General features: G+C 42.3%; 1 protein-coding gene across 3 annotated transcripts in view; it reads right to left on the reverse strand.

Annotated features, from left to right (window-relative positions):
• Window positions 1-14,947, reverse strand: part of LOC127678300 (ATP-dependent translocase ABCB1) — a 64,814-nt gene extending 49,867 nt beyond the window's left edge. Inside the window, exons 1-8 of one of the 3 annotated variants that reach the window (XM_052173149.1) lie at window positions 14,796-14,947; window positions 14,278-14,348; window positions 10,114-10,162; window positions 9,413-9,575; window positions 4,840-4,897; window positions 2,640-2,831; window positions 1,761-1,932; window positions 651-775 (exon numbers count right to left, since the gene is read on the reverse strand). In XM_052173149.1, the coding sequence (XP_052029109.1) occupies window positions 651-775; window positions 1,761-1,932; window positions 2,640-2,831; window positions 4,840-4,897; window positions 9,413-9,575; window positions 10,114-10,162; window positions 14,278-14,342 (824 nt within the window). In that variant the 5' untranslated portion in view covers window positions 14,343-14,348; window positions 14,796-14,947. Of the gene's footprint in view, window positions 1-650; window positions 776-1,760; window positions 1,933-2,639; window positions 2,832-4,839; window positions 4,898-9,412; window positions 9,576-10,113; window positions 10,163-14,277; window positions 14,349-14,510; window positions 14,758-14,795 lie in introns of those variants that run through there. The other 2 variants (XM_052173150.1, XM_052173151.1) reach the window with 2 other exon arrangements.
• Between the last annotated feature and the right edge of the window lie 5,287 nt (window positions 14,948-20,234).

Raw genomic sequence — 20,234 nt, forward strand, 5'->3', positions numbered from 1 at the left:
GATTTTTGTCATCTTCGATCCCAGACCCCATCCCTGCCCTAACTATGGGAACCTTATTCTCATCTCTCAGGCCTCAGGCTCGTTAAGAGAGACATCCTTCACCATATTTAAATGTGCCCTCCTCCTGCTCCTCGGGACATTTCTCTTATCAAAGCATAATTTTAAAGATTAAGTGTGTTGAGTGGCATGTATGCATATGAGCAAAGATGCCTTTGGAGGAAAATAAAAAGACATCATATCCTCTGGACTGGAAGTTATAGGTATATGAGCCCACAAGAACAATAGACCCTCTTAATCACTAGGCCAGCAACCAGCCCTATCAAAGCAAATGTCAATGTCTTTCCAAAAAACAAAACAAAACCAAAAAAAAAAAAAAAACCAAACAAACTTTCTTTAGTCTTTTACGCCTTAAACTAATGGTTGTCTGTATAGCAGATACTTCTTTATTTTTAGTTTCTGTATCATCCCATCCTCTTAGGAATGAAAACAGGCTTTCAAACATTTCAATGCTAAAAGCAAACAGAACATATACAGAACATATAGACTCCATTCTTCTGAAGGCATGCGGTAAGAAACATACTCAGAGTTGCAACTTTTCAGAACACCATCAATGACATGAAATTTAAATTTCTAGCAGAAGCAGCCCAAACCTTTCGAGTTCCTTCTTTTGTCCTCCAAATGCAATCACAGTTCTGATGGCTGCTAAGACTTCTTCGGCAACTGCTCCAGCTTTTGCATAAGCCTGGAGTTCCTTATTAGTAAACGAAACCAATACCTGTCAAAGCACAATCTCATATCATTTAAGAATGCCTAGCAACTTTAGCTTTTTGCAAAGTAAAAAGTAAAGATATATGAATGTTGCTCATACATTAATCACTCTACAAAACAAGATCTTTGACTCTCGTGGGAAAGAAAAGGTGTAATGGCTTCCCTCTCAATGCCTTCTAGCTGCCACAATGACTGTTCAAGGAAGAGAATCTGGGACACAAAGAGACTCTGGGTCAGGTGACTCATGTACCTGGGACCCTTCTGTTCTTCATGTTTGTCTGGGTTGAGGAGATAGCCTCAAGCCCACAGTGAGAAACAGCTTCTCAGGCTAGTGCATGTATCTTTTAAATGAGCCAGACACTCTGAGGCGCTAAGATGCACAGAGAAGGGAATGAAACAAAGGCTTTGTTTTTGAAGTAATTGAAGTAATCGAAGCAATGTGTAGTTCTTAAAGATTAAATTGCATCCCTTTTTCTTTGTCTATCTACAAGACATCCTAAAACATTTTAAATAATTTTTTAATTAATTAAACTCTGACATGAATCTAAACGTAACTTGCTCAATGTTTCACTAAGCTGGAAAATCAATTAGCAAAAAGAAGCTTTCAGGGTGGCAAAGGCTGCGCAAGATAGTTCAAGCCTGCCAACCTGAGATTGCTCCCTGGAGAGTGACAGCAAGTCTTGCATTAACCACTGTAGGATGCTATCAACTGGGAAAGCCACTTTTATCACTGACACCTCAGAGTGATATGGTGCTGTCCTCTACTGAGCACGGATCTTTCCAGCTCAGGGTGTATTTACTAGAAAGGGGGGGAATGAGATTGGAGGACCCACTTCCTTCTTATCCTTTCTACAAATAACAGCTCAGTGGGACACGCTCATCTTATCCAGCTGATGGATGAACAGAAGTCTAAAAACAAGTACCAAACTCACAGTTGTGGCTAAAAGACCCTCTGCAGAGTCTGGGGAGGGTTCTGGAGTGTGTGCACTTACCTTTGCCCACATAGCAGATGACAATCCAATAAGAGGGCTGACAGCCAAAATTACAAGGGTTAGCTTCCAACCACTTATAAATCCTATTATAAAACCGGCTAAAAAGGTTGTTATGGACTGAAAAAACATCCCAATTTTGTCACCAATTCCGTCATTAATTTTGGAGACGTCACTAAAGGAGAAAGAGATTGTGTTACCAACAATATCAGATCTGCAAACACAGAATTTATGCAGTTTCATATTGCATCACTGAGTCTGATGTAAATTAATGCATATAATATATATATGTATATATATATATATATATATATATATATATATATATATATATATATATTCCACTTGACAGGTTGTTTCCAGTAGATTTGTCATTAACAGTGTTCTGTGGTCCACATGGCCTCAGAATACAAACATGGGATGCATAAGACTATTCACTGTGAAATTTCAAACTACACAGAGATTTCTGCTGCGTGCATATGGCAGTGTTCTCTGTGAACACAATCTTGAGGTCTTCATGTCTTCCATGAAGAGAGGATGACAGACCAGAGCCCCTCCCTTCTTTCTACTGTTGTCCAAGGATGCCATGGGGCCCCGGCAGGATAGCGCTCAGTGGGGCTAGCCAGACCATGTTGTTGCTTTATTGCACACCACTCTGCTGGGCTCAGCCTTGATTCCACCAGCCTAATCCCTCATTCAGTGCCAGGCAAGCAGGAGCCCCCTCCCTGCCCTTCATCTCCTGCCAGGGTACTGTGAACAGGAAGCTGTGGGAGGCTTTCCTCTGCTCAGATGCACCAGCACTCCCAACAGAGCTGGTGGTATCTGCCTCACAGCACAGAGAACAAGACCACATCTGACTTCAGCATAGAAGGAAGCACTCACTCTGTGAGCCGGGTGTTGAGCTCCCCGACGTCATGCACGTCGAACCAGCCTATCTCCTGATTCATTATAGCATGGAAAAACTTCTGCCTGATCTTGTGTATTTGTCTTCCAGCTGCCAGGCACCAAAGAGAAACCTGGATGTAGGCAACTATGATCACCCCAGCACCAATCCCGGTGTAATAGTAGGCGTACCTGGAAAACAAGAACACTGTATTTCCGCATATCCCACCCTCCGTAGCAGAAGAGAAGCAGTTGTAAGGAGTTGTAGTGGTCAGCATCCATCTATGTCTGCACTCACGTAGAGAGACAGCCAATGGTGGTCACTGCAGTGGGATAAATAAATGCCTGCTCTTCGCTTAACCTTGTGAATTCAGGCTGCTTAAGTTCCTGTGCCCCAGTTTCCTAGCTGGTAAAACGGTGCTTTGGCCAGCGCCTTACATAAAATAAGCACGAAGAGGAGTCAGCTACTTTGAAAGAGTGCTTGGCGTACTGGCTATCAGGTATGACGTGCTATTGTGGCCCTAACCTTATTACATCAGCATCATGAGCAGTGAGAAATGGCAGGCTGTGTGCTTGTCAAGAGACAAGGGACAGAACTTGTCGGAAAGTAGAACCCAGAGACAGGAGTGATGCCGCCGTGCCATTGAACTAGCGACAGACGGTGGCTGGTAAGTGACTAATAGAATCTGTAAGTCATCTGACCAACTGGTCATTTTGAACTACCCTAACATGTTTTAAGGAATCGAAGAGCAGCCCTTCTAATTTTGATTGAAACAATGAAAACTGAAAGCCCTCAAATTAAACAAACAAAAGAGATGAATTGACGCTGACTTGTTCTGAGTCTTCACATTCACAAAAGTGAACAACCCTTGGACTTCTCTGATCAGTTGATGTTTAGATTAAAGGCAAACCTTCCAAAATGAAAAACAGGATACAGATTCCCCCATTTAAAAAAAAAAAAAAAAGAAGAGTTCTACTCGTTATCTTCTGAAGAATGCAGTGTGTCACAGGGAAACATCAGAATACTTATTTAAAAGCAAGAGATGGTCTGGGGTGATGGTCACAGTTCTGCGCTCAGCCTATCAGGAATCTTGCTAACGGCTCATGCCCTGTAACCTCTTACAACTCTCAACAAAATATGGTGCAGCTAAGATGCTTCTCATTAATAGATGAGTCTATAATCAATTATTTTCATGTGCTAATGATATAGCAAGAGTAGCCCCATTTAAAAAGTGTAACTTATGATTAGGGAACAACCTGTAAATTGTTAAGTTTTATTTATTTGTTCACTTATTTACATTTTTAAAGATCTTGCTACATAGCCCAAGATGGCCTCAATCTCAAAAGCCTCTTGCCCTAAGATGTGTCCACGAACCCTTAGTAATGTATTTTAATCAATTATTATTGCTGTTAACTGGGTGTTGGTGCTTAAACCTGTAATCCCAGCACTTGCAAGGTTGAAGCAGATGGAATCCCACAAGCTTGAGAGCAGCCTGGGCTACATAGTGAGGTCATTGAGAGCAGCCTGGGCTACATAGTGAGGTCATTGAGAGCAGCCTGGGCTACACAGTGAGGTCATTGAGAGCAGCCTGGGCTACACAGTGAGGTCATTGAGAGCAGCCTGGGCTACACAGTGAGGTCATTGAGAGCAGCCTGGGCTACACAGTGAGGTCACATGGGGCACATAATTGTCTCAATATATAAAAAAAATCACGCCTCTATACAATAGTACTCCAAGGATTTGCATCTGTCAAGTATACCCAAGTGGCTATGCTTCCTTTAAACATGTCAAACTGTAGAATAATGTAGAATCATATTGTCTGGTTATTGTTATAGATCTTTGCACATTTGTTAGAAGATATTGAGCAACAAACTTCAGAGCATATAGAGTATATAAAGCATTAAAATGTTTCCCCAAGGTAAGCCAAGGTCAAAATTAAATATTTATTTATTCTAGGGTGTTTTATTTTCTCGTTTAGAATTAGATGCTGAGTTTAACATTTTCCCACTGGCTGTTCTTCTTAGCACTATCACCAGGGAAACTGTGCAGGAAGCAAACTAATAATTGCAAAGCTGTGGACAGCGAGTGATTCTTAATTCTGCTTCAGACCATCTTGTAAGAGTGAAGATTTATGTAGATCATGATAACTGGATTCATACAGAAGAGATAAATGAAAGAATAAGGAAAGTGCAGAATTACGTGGCCATGTCTTCCTCCAGACTGCTGTTGCTGACGATCTGTGTGCTGTTGATTTCACCTAGACAACCAGAAAACAGAGCTGGCCCATTTATGCCTCTTTGATCTCCAGTGATAATAAACATGGAAAACTAAACCAAACTCATTTCACTTGAAATCTGATACAAAAGCAGGATTCAAGCAATTCAGCTAAGCTCAATTCAGTTCCAATTCGAGCTTTACGGACACCTATTCAAACACTTTCCTGCTGGCCCTGCATGTCTACACACAGCCTATGTTCAGTGGCACTCACTTTCAAGAAGAAACTCACAGTGACCAATGTGACTGGACACTTGGGCACACATTTAAACCCCAACACCTCATTTCTTTACTCTTATAAAATTATCATGAAAAATATAGCATGATGCAATATTAGGAAGTGCTAACAGTCTGAATCAAATACATGAGAAGCCCCAATACCTGAACTATCCACATAAATATAAATGACTACCAATTAACATTTGTGTGTGTGTGTGTGTATACATATATTTCAAATTTTCTTTTATAGATGTACCTATATACAAAACATTTAAAAATGAATCTTGGTCTACCTTCATTAACAATTTTTCTTGCCAAATGTCTGCTTATATCAATTTAAAATTTCCATTCATTATAGTTGTTTCCAATACCATACTGTTACAAACAATTCTACTGGGAACATTGCCCAGTGAGAATCTACTTACCTAGCAAACACTATGCCCTAGGTTTGATCCAGGACCACATAAACAGACAAATAATACTGCATAATAATATGTATACATATATATGGATATATAGTAAATAGTATATAGGAAAAATTATAATCAGGACTGCTCAGTCAAGGAAAGGCACACTTCAAATTTCACAGCCATTGCAACATGTTAGATTATTGTATGTGTGGTGCTCAATGGGAAGGGAGGGAGAGGAAGAAAGCAGATGACTCATGATGTAAACAATATGGCCGTGTGAAGATGGGTGAGCTTCATTCCCTTGGCCTTGGTCCACATCCTAGGCTGGATTCAAGGCCCCTTCAACTCACCTATTACCCAGTTTCTAATCCTATCTTATACCAAGCCACTCTCATTTCTTTAATTTCCTGGATGTCACTTAGACTTTTGTGTGTCCTGCCCATATTAGTACAACACATTTAAAACCACAGAGTCTTTATCTAGATCTATCTGCAGATAGCACTTGGTTCACATGGAGATATGAATTCAGAGACTACAGAAAACTCCAATCAGTTAAGCCTTGTATTCTCTCTCTCTCTCTCTCTCTCTCTCTCTCTCTCTCTCTCTCTCTGTCTCTCTGTTTCTCTCTGTCTGTCTCTCTCTCTCACACACACACACAAATAGTGTGTCAGAGCTAGAGAATTCTCTGTCTCAGACATCAGAGTCTGATGGAAAGGCTTTAATACTCAGCTAAAGAGAAATGGGAATAGAACATTTAGAAATAGAAAAACCAAGTCCATGCTGAGACCAAGCAGAGCATCAGAAGAGCTAACACGAGGACCGCAACAGCATCAATAAAGGATGGACCCGCTGAAGTCTTTACACAGCTGTCTGGTTACAGCCCTGTATTGTGTAATGCCGTCTAGAATCTGGGCCTCCTTGAGCAATTAATAAACAAGGAAGCTCTGTAGTCTAGGACACAGCAATCACAAAATAGTACAGTTTTAACTCAGGATAAGCAGAAACACAAAGATGTGGACCCCAGGAACTAAGAACAAAGCAGCAAAAGTGACAACGGGCTACAAATTAGTTTGGATATTTATGTACATATTTCTTGGATAAGGATTTATAGTGCTTATCTTAGACCCAAGAATTCAAATATCAGGCTAGAAAGATGGCTCAATGATTAAGAGCACAGGCTGCTCTTCCAGAGGTCCTGAGTTCAATTCCCAGAAACCACATGGTGGCTCAGAACCATCTGTACTGAGACCCGATGTCCTCATCTGTCATACAGGCATATGCAAATACAGAATCCATAGACATAAAGAGATAAACCTTTGAAAAAAAAGTTCAGCTATCAGGCTAGGAATATTGCTTAGTGGGACATTATAAGTTCAATTCTCAGCACTTCAAAAATGAGCTCACATGATGCACTGAGCCATGGGTTTGGTCTCTAATATCAAATGTAAAAAGCCCAGGCATGGGAAGATGGCTCAGCAGTCAGGAGTGCTAACTGTTCTTGCAGTGGCCAATGCCAATTCCCAGAGCCCACAGTGTGGCCCACAGCCTCCTGCAACTATAGCCCCAGGGGATCCAATGGCTTCTTCTGGCCTCAGTAGACAACCTGAACAAATGTCCACCTGAATGTTTTACACACACACACACACACACACACAATCTAAAAAAGAAAAACAAAGGGTCCTTGTAAGCTAAGGACATCATTGAATTATCAAGAGTATTTTTCATACAGGCATTGCCAACATTTTTGAAAATTTTTTTTTTTTTACTTTTTGAGATTATAGTATAATTACATCATTTCCTGTTGTGGATTTGGTCTAACGCTGGTACCATATTAATTGGGTCCCCCAAATTGCGTGACGGTCCCTGCCTCCAGTTGGCTTTGATTGGTAAATAAAGTTGCTGGCAGTCAAGGGCTGGGCAGGGAGACAGAGGTGGGACTTTAGGGTTGCCAGGCAAAGGGACTGAGGGCGAGGTGTAGAGACCAGGCCTGAGAAGTAGGGGACAGAGAGCCAGCCGCCATGTAAGCGTCAGGAAGAGCAGCCACACCCCCTGGCCCCCAACCACCCCGCAACTGGGGCTAGGGCAACAAAGATGGAATACAGATTTTAGTAAAGTCATAACTCAGGAATATGGGAGAGGAGGTGCTATCCATGTGGAGGTTTGGGAGTGGCCCAGCCATGGATCTGCTTAAGACATATTAAAATATAAGGCTGTGTGTGTGTGTCTTTCATTTGAGAGCCCAGATCACTGGGGTGGGCAGTTAGGAACACATGCCGCCACGGCTGAGTTGATTAGAGAAGAGATTAATCGGTTTCAGCTACAATTCCCTTTCCCTTTTCTCTTCCCAAACTCTCCCATATACTACTTTCTCTCTTTAAAATCATGGCATGTGTTTTCATTAATTGTTGTCTTACACACACACACACACACACACACACACACATCCCTACCTAAATATATAACTGGAACCCGCCAACATGTTCACTGAGGACACACTGTAAGTGTCCCAGTAGTTTATGATAACTTGATCTCTGCATGACCAAGAGGGATCTGAAGCCCGGAGGTAGAGAGCTGTGTCCCCCAAGTCAAGGACGGATGTGTTAAAGACATAGAAATTCATCAGCTCACTCATTTCTCCACCCTACGGATGTCTGTGTCTTTCTCTATTAACCAGTTTCTTCCTTTGAGCCTTACTGCAAAAAACTAAATTCTAACAGTTCCCTATTTAACCAAAGTTAGACTTTCTGTGGCTTCAGTTTCCTGCAGTGACTCAGGAAACTGCATCATGTGACATCACCAAAAGGATCAGGAGCATAAGGTGAGTTGGTAGAAAGAGAAAGTGGGAACAAACACTGAAATAACTTTTAGCACAGTGCATGGCTGTATTTGTTGCTTTATCAATTATTGTCATCAATCTCTTGTCATGCCTTATTTGTAAATTAAACTTTATCAGTGGTGTGCCTGTATAAGAAATACATTGTAAATACATGCAGGCTTCAGTATTCACTGTGGTTTCAGGCACCCACAGGACAGTTTTTAAACATGTCCCTGGCAGACCGGAGAATTTCCTTACCAGCAGAAAACACGCAGATTCCTCAACCATCGGTCTTCAGATTCTGACATGAATACACTATTATCACCTGTGACTGCAGCTGAGCTGTCCGTGCTATTACCCTGAGTAAACATCTCCTGGTCATTGCATGCTGTCCTTCATAGAGGATCTTTCTAGATCTCTCCACTCTCTTTCAAATGTCACCTTCCACTGTCTTATTTCCATAAGAACAAAAGCATTACTTTCCCAATCTATAACTAACATCCTTGCACACACTCTCTCTCACTTTCTTACCATGTCACCCCTCGATAAACAACTGTCTTAGTCCTCTTCTTTCCAATCCAGGGTCTGCTTTCAGCCCAAACTGCGCCTAGGGTCTCTCCCTTTCTTTTTCTCAATGGAGAGTAACCATGTCCTTCCAGTTTCTTGGGCTAAAAGTGTTAGTGACACCCTAAAGTCCTCACTCACACTCGTAGGCATGGACATCATCCTAGACTCACACCCACAGCCATGGACTCTCGGTCATTGTAGTCCTGGTTAGAACGTGTACTTCCCTCTGAAGTGTTCAAAGACATTCCTGACTCCATAAAGTCCCCCTCCCCTTTTTGACATTTCTCTGCCATTACCTCTGGGTGTTCTAAATGCCCATAAACATTACATTCTCAAACTCATTACAAACATGAGCTGGAGCTCTGACCCTCCACCTTTCACAGAACAACACACAACACTGCACATTTAATAAAAGCCCTGCAAACGATCCATTAAGCGAATGTTGATGCAAAATTTCAATCAGTGTGGTCCCGCAAATAATTCTTACTTTGATTAGTCACGCTTGGCAGAATTCTGGCTTCTGCTTTTGTGAAGCTATCTGTCATGTTTCCAAACACCAGCATCAAGAGGGGAAGTAATGTTCCATGGATAATGGCGGCGAGAGTTCCCAGAGCCATGCACAGTTTGTCAAGCCAATCTGCATAGCGAAACTAGAAGAGAGCAGAGAATTCTCACATGAGACCGTAAGTGGCGCTTCAACACAGACTCCAAATTCAAACACATTTTAGTCTGCCATGCTACTGTCTCACACCAGGCTGTGCTCTCCCTTTGCTGTGATCAAAGCACGGTGGTATGCCATGGTAATCCCAGCACTTAGGAGGTCAGAAGTGGAAGGATCAGGCGTTTGAGGCCAGTCTGTTCTACATACACAGCAAGACCTTGTCTCAAAAAACAGCAGAAAGACAATTGAAAATGGCAAGTTTCCTCTACCCAGCTGGTAATGAGGCCGAGAAGACAAATGCAGGTAAAGGATCACTGTCAGCAGAAGTGATTTGGAAAAAACTGAGAACTGACGAGAGAGCTGCTAAGGCTCAGCAAATGGCAAGTTATGATTGGCATTCCTCTGAAAACAAGCTAACTCCAATCAATTAACTTCACACCCACACTGCCGTGCTTCCTAAGAATGCCACGTGAAACATCTCCTCGGCGAGGGAAGAGTTTTAAATAATGAATACATCCCAAACTCACCATCCCAAATATGCCAACAGCAGGCTTCTTTTCTTTCTTCTCCTTTTTACTGAGAAACACAACAAAGGGATTATACAAAGCTTCAAAAATGCTATGAAAACTTTCAGGTTTTAAAACTAAATGGCAGCTAGGACAAATACACCTACACAGAACTCATTAAAACAGTCTGATGTCATTTACGAAGTGTAAATACAGATGGTCATATATTTTAGATATTTAAACATATGATGATCACTGGGTATTGTATTCCTGTTTTTAACTCTTTACATTTGTGTGTATGCATGTTCTTGTGAGTGTGTGTGGGGAGGGGAAGAGCACAAACATGCAATGGTACATGTATGGAGGTCAGCAGAAACCTGGGATATCATTCCTTGTCTCCTACCAGGAAAGACAAGGGTTCTTGTTATTCAGCACTGGATTTACCAGGCTAGCTGTCCCATTAGCTTCCAGTGAACCTCCCGTTTCAACTTCATACTTCTCCAGCAGAGTGCAGGTATCACAGATGTGTGTTACCAGGCTGCCTTTCAAATGCTTCTCTCACAGAGCTAGGGCCCCCATCCAGGTTTTGGGATTTGTACAAGACTATTTGCTTGTGTGCTAGATAGAATCTACCCAGCTTCTACAAGTAAAACACTACACATTCAAAAAATGAAGTTTTCTATTTTTTGTACCTCTTTTGAATTGTTTTCAGTCTAATTATGATAGTATGTCTGGGTATGACAAAGTATATTTTTAATTCCAGTACTGCAATGGCTAAAGCAGGAAGATTACAAGTTAGAGGAAAACCTGGGCTACATAGTGATATTCTATTGAAAAAGGAAGAAGGAAAGAAAATCAATCATGTTCCAAATTAATCTTCCCAATTACCTTCTTAATAAGTCTAAGTGTACTTTAATTACTACTTGACATTTATCATCATCATCATCATCGGCATTCTGGATAGTATTTGAAATCATTCTCTTCACACCAGGGAAAGCAGTGGTCAGGTGTTGAACGTAAGTCTCCTATCTTGAAAAGCAGTTAAATAACTCTCTAATTCTGAGAGCCTAGGTCCTAGGTGGACTATAATAAAAACAAATGCAAGCTTAAAAATCCGTGATTTAAAAACTGGTGAAAAAGCTGTCCTTACACACAAAAAAGGTCAACTCGTATTCAAAGTTGCTAATCAAATAACTCTACCTCATAACCCGCATTTGTTACCACATCCAACTGCCAATATGGGTAGGGAGCTAGCTGTACCAAACTGGTCATCTGAAAGGCAGTTTTAGAGAGAAGACCATTATTTTGACACAGACTTTTTAAGTTTAAATGCGTATTTTGTTCGTGAATTAAATTAAGCCAGAGGATATAAAGAAAAAAAATCCAGTTTGTGATAGTGCAACATGGACCCAAACACACAGCCTCCGGATGGGTCAGTGCTGATAGGATAAGGCTTCCGTACCCCTGGAGCTAGGATGCACGGGGAGAGACAGCCACGGACCACTTCAGCTCTGCTGCTTCCTTACGGCTTCTTTCTCTGACGCTGACACTACTAGCTACTTAGGAGAAATTGTGACATTCCAGGCATGAGCCACAAGACACATAATTCATCAAGGACGCTGGAGAGGGCATATTGTCTGTGTTTGACAGATAAAAACCATGCAGAAGAGTTGTTTTAACCTGTCCCAGGTCCTGCTCCTGGGCCACCATGCTGAGGTAGGAGATGCAGGCTTCTGAGACTGGACATACCCTTTCAGCCGGGCTGGAGCTCTGAGGTCCAGCACTCGCCTAGCACTGAGCTAGAGATAGATGAGTTGAAAACTACTTCTCTCATCCACACAAGGCCCCAGGTTCAGTCCCTAGTACTAAAGGGGAAGAGGTACTAGCTGTAACGTGTATTTGGGAAGTTTCTATAACAACATGAGTGACTGTCCATTGGTCTTTTATAGCACTGTGTTCTGAACTGATGGGTACTTTGCAGTATCTACTAGGAGTAAGAACTGGTGGCAATGGGAATTCTCTCTCCAAGAACCAGAGCTTAAAAAGCACCTGGGGTCATCCAGGCAACCATCCTAGAGTAGATTTAGAACCACAAAAATAACTAAATCACAAACTCAGTGCTGATGAGTGATTTAATAAGAGCCACTAAACTAAATGGAAATGGAAATCTCTCTCCTTTGTAACCACAACAAAACCAATAATAAAATGAGGATATGTGTAGAACCAAACCATTTATTTTCTTTACATTGCCTTTTTGTACACAATATAATTAGGAGTGTTGGTGCACACCTGTTAATTCCAGCTCTTAGGAAACAAGAGAAGAAAGGAGGAATCACAAGTCCAGGCCTCTACTACACTGTAAGTTTATGGACAGTCTCCACATTACTACACAGCAAGATGCTATCTCAAACCCAAAACAAGTCCTGCGTGCGTGTGCGTGTGCGTGTGCGTGTGTGTGTGTGTGTGTGTGTGAACATAGTTCATTAGGCTACTATGCTAAACAACTATCTCCTAACGCATTCCACTTGTTGGGTATATGTCTTCAAGCTGAGCACAACTAGGACATGAATATTAAATATAAAAATATGAACCTTGAGTAGAAGAGAATGTCACCTTATTCATAATTTTTATTACATATAAAAAATACTATGTCTGAGATTTTCAAGCTTTTCCAAACTTGATTTTTTTACTTTTTAATGTCAACAGGAAGTTAATTGAAAACTTCAAACGTGTCTCTCAATATATCTCTCTTTAGAAAGTACCAACCTAGAAGCCTGGCTGCATTCAGATGAAATTCTTGTCTCCCCAAGCCCCACCACACGATGAGTGACCACCACTAGCGGTGCCACATCCACATCCGGTGACTCTGTGAAGGTGCTCAGAGCAAACTCTCTCCCTAGGAAAGGACACTTTCCTCTCTGAATGGTTCAGACCCTTTGCAGAAACTCCCCTGATGGGCAGATAGCATGCTTTCCGGTGCGACAGCTGCATTCTTCTGTAAAGAAGATTCTCTTGTACGCTTTATCTCTTCCTACGTCTCCTTCCTCTCAGGATGTTGGTGAGCCACTGACTGTGCTGTTTCTAGCATCTCGAAATCACTTGTAGCATTCACTTTCTTTGACGTTCAAACCCTTCTAGCTTGCTCCTATGTCGGGTTTGTGGTTTTTATTTTTTATTTTAATTTTATTTATTGTGTTTAGATGCACCCAGAAGGGTGTCTGGGCAGGTCAAGGTCACCTAGAAGCTTGCAATTGGCTTCTGATTCTACCACATGGGTTCTGGAAAAAGGATTCAGAACCAGGCTGTCCAGGCTTGGAGGGAGGCCTCTGGGACCAGCTCCCGCATCCGCCTGTCCGTTATACCCTGCTTCTTGGTTTGTTAGTACCAGATACTCCAGGCTCACTTTGTATTTTCTCTGCCCGAAATCTGGCTGAGATTAGCTGTTCTACAGTGTCCCTTTCTTTAACAGAAAGCTCCAAGAGGGCTTTTCTGTACTATCCTTTTCAGGACTAAAAAATGAATGACTGAAAAAAAAATCATACTGAAGTTTCTCCTCCTAATTTCACATTATTAAATGTAAAATTTACTTTCACTTTGCACTTCCTTTACACTGAAACCTTGTTTCAGAATAATGTTAATATATCTGCTCATTCCTGCTATCTTACTTTACAATTTTCTATAAACAATGAACCCACTGAGGGATGTTTTTAATTACCGGCCACACACAGCCCACTATGATAAAACTATATTGAAAATAACTATCTTCTCTTAGCAATTACATTTTCAGTGTTTCTAATTTAAGTATAGATAAGCAACCTTAAGCCATATAACTGCATTGCTCTGTTTCACCTGTCCCCCCACATTCAGTGTTTTTGTTTACGTGTTTATCAGAACATACTGGACCACAGTGAGAGCCCAAGCAGCATACGGCTCAGGTGCAGAGCCATCAACGGTGCTCGTAAAACTGAGGTCTTAAAACTAAAAGGACCTGAGTGACTGCCGGTCTAGGGGCTGAACAGAAGCCTCGATCTGTCACACACATCTGAAGGACTGCTCCAAGTAGAGGAGTTCCTTCCAAGGGCTGAAATAACACCCACTAATCATTTAGTACAGTGCTGGAGGCTACAAACTAATTGCCCAACCATACAAGGCATGTAAAGTACGAAAGTGAAACAATCTGGCTACCTCTTTTTGCCCATCTTTGAGAAGTTCTTGTCTGCTCTTCCCTTAAGGTCCTCTTCAAACTCCATCACCACCTGCGGATAAACCACAGTTTATTAGCCAAACAGGTGGCTCGCTTGGGGGTGGGCGGAGGTGGGAGGTCGGGGGTGGCGGACCAGAGCCTAGGCAGAGCTCACCGCCCGGGGCAGCCCAGCGGTGAGGAGGAGCCCCGCCCTGATGCTCCCAGGATAACTCACCCCGGGGGAATCCCGGGGAGCTGTGTCACCCACGTGGACCTGGACCGGTGCTCGGCTCTGGATCCAACAGGGTCCCCTCCGCTCTGGCGCGGCGACTGCGAGCTAGGCAGCCGGATCCACGGCGCGGGGTTGGCGCGGGAAACACAGCCCTGGGGGCTGCTGCGGGAGCTCCTGGGGCGATTTGGGGCTGTCGCCGCTTGGTCCCCACCGGACGCACGAGGACGCTGCCACCCGGACCAGGCTCAGGTATCCGGACCACCCCCACCCTCCCTGAGAACTGCCTACCTCACGTGCCACCTCCGGGTTTCCTCTGCAAAGTCCGCCAAGATGTAGAAGAAGTAGCTCTGAGTTGAGTAGAACCTCGGAAGATGGGAGCAGCGGCCTCAGCTTCTTACAGCTTCAAGAGCCGCCGCGGAAAGGAGCCAGAGGGCTTCCTCGGGCCGGGATTAAAATAGATGCCAGTGGCCGCCCCGTGGCCCCTCAGCCAATCAGCCTGGTGGCTGGGATTGGGCAAGGGCAGCTGGAGCGGTTGCGAAACAGGAGATGCTTCCAGGCTTCCCTGATTTTTTTTTTTTTTTTTTTTTTTTTTTTTTTTTGAAAAAAGGCTGTGGTTTCCTCAGACATTTACATAGACATGTCTTTACGTGTTAGGTAAGTCTCCATACAGAAGTGTCTGTACCTGGAGAGTGCACAGTTTGATCCCTGGTGAGCCATACTTAAAAGGACACTTTCCCTGGCATAGCTAATCTAATAGAATTAATAAAGCAACCAGGGACCTCGCTTATTCTGTAAAGTTTCCTTCGGACAGCATTGCTTCCTTTTTGTGTTTAAGGCTGGCAGGAATGTTTCTGGGAACGTTATGTATATTCGTTTTTTTTTGGCTTGGATGATAGTCCTATACAATTTCAGGAGAAATGATGTTTTAAAGTACATAGTATTTTCAACTTTTTTTTCTTTTTCTTTCTTTCTGTCTTTTTGTTGTTGTTGTTGTTGTTGTTTTGTTTTTCTAGACAGGGTTTCTCTGTATTAGCCCTAGCTGTCCTGGAACTCACTCTGTAGACCAGGCTGGCCTCGAACTCAGAAATCTGCCTGCCTCTGCCTCCCAAGTGCTGGGATCAAAGGTGTGCTCCACCACCGCCCGGCTAGTATTTTCAACTTTTAAGTCTGTAATCAATGTCCGTGTTTTCCCCAGGGTATATCAAGATAGATGTTCTGGAATTCTGATTGATGCAGGTATTTGCGTGTAACAGATATTTCTCTGTATACTTGAACCTACCTGACTGTGCTCTAACATGCTGAAAAATGTCAACCTGAGACAGAACTCCTTGTCTTGATGACAGTGAAGCACTTCCTGTTTCTTCTACCAAGATGTCTGTTTCCACAGATACCAAGAAGTATAGCCTCCTTTGTTTTTATTTAACTCATTGTCTACGGGGTGAGCTGGGGTCTCCTTCCATGGAGGTTTTACTTGATCTGTTAAAACTAGCTTTGTTAAGGTAAGAATAGATCATGAGAGGACATCTGTGCCTTACCGGCTCCTCAGGGGCTTCAGGGTGAGGACAGAGCAGTTTGTCACCCTCAGGACCAGACCATCTTTCCTCTGGCTGTTTAGTGTGGTTGTCTCAGGCCCAGCTACAAGCCCTCTGACTCACGTTCTCAGGCCTGCAGGCTTTGCCATTTCCATTTGTCAGCTTCCCTTTAACCCCAGCATCCCTTCTCACTTCAACATGTGTGGGACTTGCAGTTTCCCCGTACAATCTGCAGGGAGCCAGCTCCTTCAGCAGAATTGTTAAATATAACACTTTAAGCTGTTACTTGCGTTACCAACAGTAATGGCAGGGGCAAGGCTCAAACTCTTCCTCCCCAGTGGCTTGAAAAATGCCCTTTCCATTTGGGCAAAACTGAGATATGCTACTTCAACAAAGAAAAAAATTTCTCATACGCCCACTCATGTATATATGTAGATAGATAGATAGATAGATAGATAGATAGATAGATAGATAGATAGATAGATAGATTTTGGATGCATACAGTAAAGAATTTCCTTTTTTTAAAAAAAGATCTATTTATTTATTATATGTAAGTATAGTGTAGCTGTTTTCAAACACCATAAGAGGGCATCCGATCCCATTACAGATGGTTGTGAGCCACAATGTGGTTGCTGGGATTTGAACTCAGGACCTCAAGAAGAACAGACAGTGCTCTTAACAGCTGAGCCATCTCTCCAGCTCTCACTCTGGCCCCTCTCACTATAGCTGTCTTCAGACACCCCAGAAGAAGGCATCAGATCTCATTAGGGATGGTTGTGAGCCACCATGTGGTTGCTGGGATTTGAACTCAGGACCTCCGGAAGAGCAGTCAGTGCTCTAAACTGCTAAGCCATTTCTCCAGCCTGAATTTCCTTTTTAAAAACAAAATTTCTTTAGACTTAGGAATGACAGGGAGTGCAGTTCCGTCACCTAATACAGCAATAGCAACAGTACAGTCACCTGTCATCCCAGCTCCCAGTGTTCCTATCAGTGTACCAACAGGGAGAGAACTCATGACTGTCCCGAAAGCCCAAAAGCATCACATCAGCTTGGTCCCTGCTGGTCTGTTTACCTCCATTCATCTATCCGGAACTACCAACCACCTGTCCACCCACTCATTCCCCAGGACCCAGACCTGTGCGTTACCGCTCCAGCCTTTTGACATCGTGGAAGGGCACAGACGTGTTCCTCTCTCGTTCTGACATAACACACTCACAACTTATTTCTAGCATTTAATATTTTTCATTGCCCACTATTTTCAAATCGGCCAGGAGTGAATTCAGTCTTCTCACAGAACAGGATTGATTCCCAGCATATTTTTACCCACTTTATGAGCACTGGGTGGGTAACTGTACCAGGTATGCTGTATCCCCTGAGTGACACACACGCCTCTTCACTTGCTGCCTGTAATGGCTGAGGACAGCTTTTAATGCAGCCCAACATAAAATTGTAAACCTACTTAAAACACTGTTTAAGCTTTGTGTGTGTGTGTGTGTGTGTGTGTGTGTGTGTGTGTGTGTGTGTGTGTGTGAACATTTTGTTTACAGCATGAACATTATAGATAGGAATTCTGGGTCCCAAGATCAAAAGGCTAGAAATGTCCAGAAGAAGAAAACACATCATTGCTTGCTGGTAGGTAAAGGTATTTCGTCTTCTTTCTGTACTTAACCCACATCAACACCATGGATTTCTTTCTAACCTTTAAGCTGTCCTTGCTTTATTTATTTATTTTTCTTGATCGTATACTTGAAGTATCATGTCAGACTACTAATTACCTTTTCTATTAGGCCTTTCTATTAGATCTTTCTTGGTTTTCCGATCTGCTGTGCCTGTGTAGTGGGATGGCTCACTGCCCACAGCCTTAACTCTGTGCGGTCTAGCTGGAGCAAGTGCGTACGCCTTCATCTTCACCACAATCATTTCTCCTTCGCCTTGTTCTTGCCTCTGCATTCATGACCACACCTGTAGCATATGCAGCCCTTCTGATATGGGTGCTGTGATATCCCTGTGAGTAATCCTAAATGCTGGGTAGTTTTATGTCAGCTGGACACATGCTGGAGTCAGAGTGTGGAAAGAGCCTTAAGTAATAAAGGCACTGGCAGGCAGAGCAAGCCACTATTACTCCATGGCCTCTACATCAGCTCCTGCCTCCAGGATCCTGCCCTGTTTGAGTTCCTGTCCTGACTTCCTCCAATGGTAAACAGTGATGCAGAAGTATAGGCCAAATAAACCCTTTCCATCCCAAGTTGCTTTTGGTCATGTTGTTTCATCACAATGATGATAACCCTAAGATATCTATCATATATATGTATTACTATACCACACACACACACACACACATATACATGTACATATACATATACATATAAATACTGTGTTATATATTATTATGCTACTATATACTATATATTATACTACAAGAGCATAAAATGTTTCTTTGCTATATTATCATTAAAATACAGATATACAGTACAATGAACTTAAGACATTGGAAAGTCTTAGTTCCTTCTACTGCACTTCTAAGTGTCTTGACTCTTAGATACTTGTCTTACATTCTTGCCCATTTCTTGGACAGTGGGTTCTCGTTGAGCTTCATTAATTTCCAGTGAGATCACTGTTGTAAGTCATAATTCATATGCTAGTTCTGCTTTTTGAAGTGTTCTTCCCCACCATCTGTGCCTTCCTGCCATTCACCTTTATGAAGTCGTTTTACCAACTTGTCTGTAGGCTTCCAACACTGAAGACTATATGCCTCCATCCTATTCAAACCTATGTGAATAATAATATCTAACATTTATTAAACACGAGTCATGTATGAGAAACTGTCCCAAGCAGTTTGAAGGCATGAGCTCCAATCATCTTATTCTGTTCTTTGGATGTCCAAGCACTCCCATCCCAGGCCAGCGGCTCTTTCTGTAGCCCTCAGCATGGAGCTCCTCTTCTATTCAGTCAGCTGTACAGTATCATTCCTCCATTTTCTTTTCAGGCCCTCACTCAAAAGCTCTGCCACTTTCTTCCCAGCACCCTGTGTACAGGATGCACTCACATACGTGCATTGGATGAAGGAATGAAGGCAAGGAGTAGGTTGACTTAACCAGGCATAGCCTAGGGATAGTTATGTGCAGGCTTCTGCTATAAGAAAATGTAGCTCTCCTTTTGTATATTTCTTAAAATTTTTGAAATATTCAAGTTATGCTTTTTGGATTATCCATCAGTTACTTTTGCATAACATGCCTAAAATTCTTGAGAGAACAAGTTACAAGAAAAGGTGGAATCCTTTAGTTGGGTTCATGGTTTCAGAGTTGTTAGCCTGTAATGATGGAGAGGAAGAGACAGAGGAGAGGCATTCATAACTTGGGGGTCAACAGCAGAGAGAAGGTTATAGGAATAAGCCAGGACAAGAGATAGCCCTCCAAGAATATGTACCTTGTCATCGAAATCTTCCAACCAAGTCCCACCTCCTACTTTTTACTACCTCCCCAAAATGACACCATAATTTCGCATCATTAGTTAGAGGTCTTACAAACTAATCCTGCCTAAGGATACCCCCACTGACACACCCAGAAGTGTGCTTCAATAATCCTAGTTCTTTCAAAGTCCAACTTAAGGGTTAAGATAAAACATCACAGGGTGTGGCTTTATAGATATGGGCTTCCGTTTAGTCTGCACCCTTCAAACATTTACTGAGTCCCTGCTGTAGTCTAAACTGAGTTGCAGTGGCTCTTGTGTCTGAAGGGAAGTTGCAGAGACTCTCCACTAAACCAGATAGTTAATACCATTGTTGCTAGGATTGTGTCTCTTGTTCATTGTTTAGTTTCATTGTATAGGACTTTACATAGTTTCCAGTGGTAGAGGTTCTATAAATACTGTTGAAAAGCTGGATATCTTTTTTTCCTTGAATCTGCTTAAAATCCAAAATAACATGAATTTCTATGCCATTCTACCTCACCTTAAGTCAAACTACATGAACATCTACCAAATAACTCAACCTTAAATCTTGTCCAACTAAACTCTTATCAACTAAGTGTCTCCTAGTGCATTAAGCATATCAGAGTAAGATACCAATATTGTAGCTATTCTTTTAACTCTTTTTAACTTTTTTCAGAAATGTTTTGCTATTATTGAAATAAAAACCAACTGTTAATTGAGGTTTGCATAGAATTATCACCCCCACAGATGCCCCACAGATGCAATG

Source organism: Apodemus sylvaticus, chromosome 2 (genome assembly GCF_947179515.1).
Source record: "Apodemus sylvaticus chromosome 2, mApoSyl1.1, whole genome shotgun sequence".
Lineage (NCBI taxonomy): Eukaryota > Metazoa > Chordata > Mammalia > Rodentia > Muridae > Apodemus > Apodemus sylvaticus.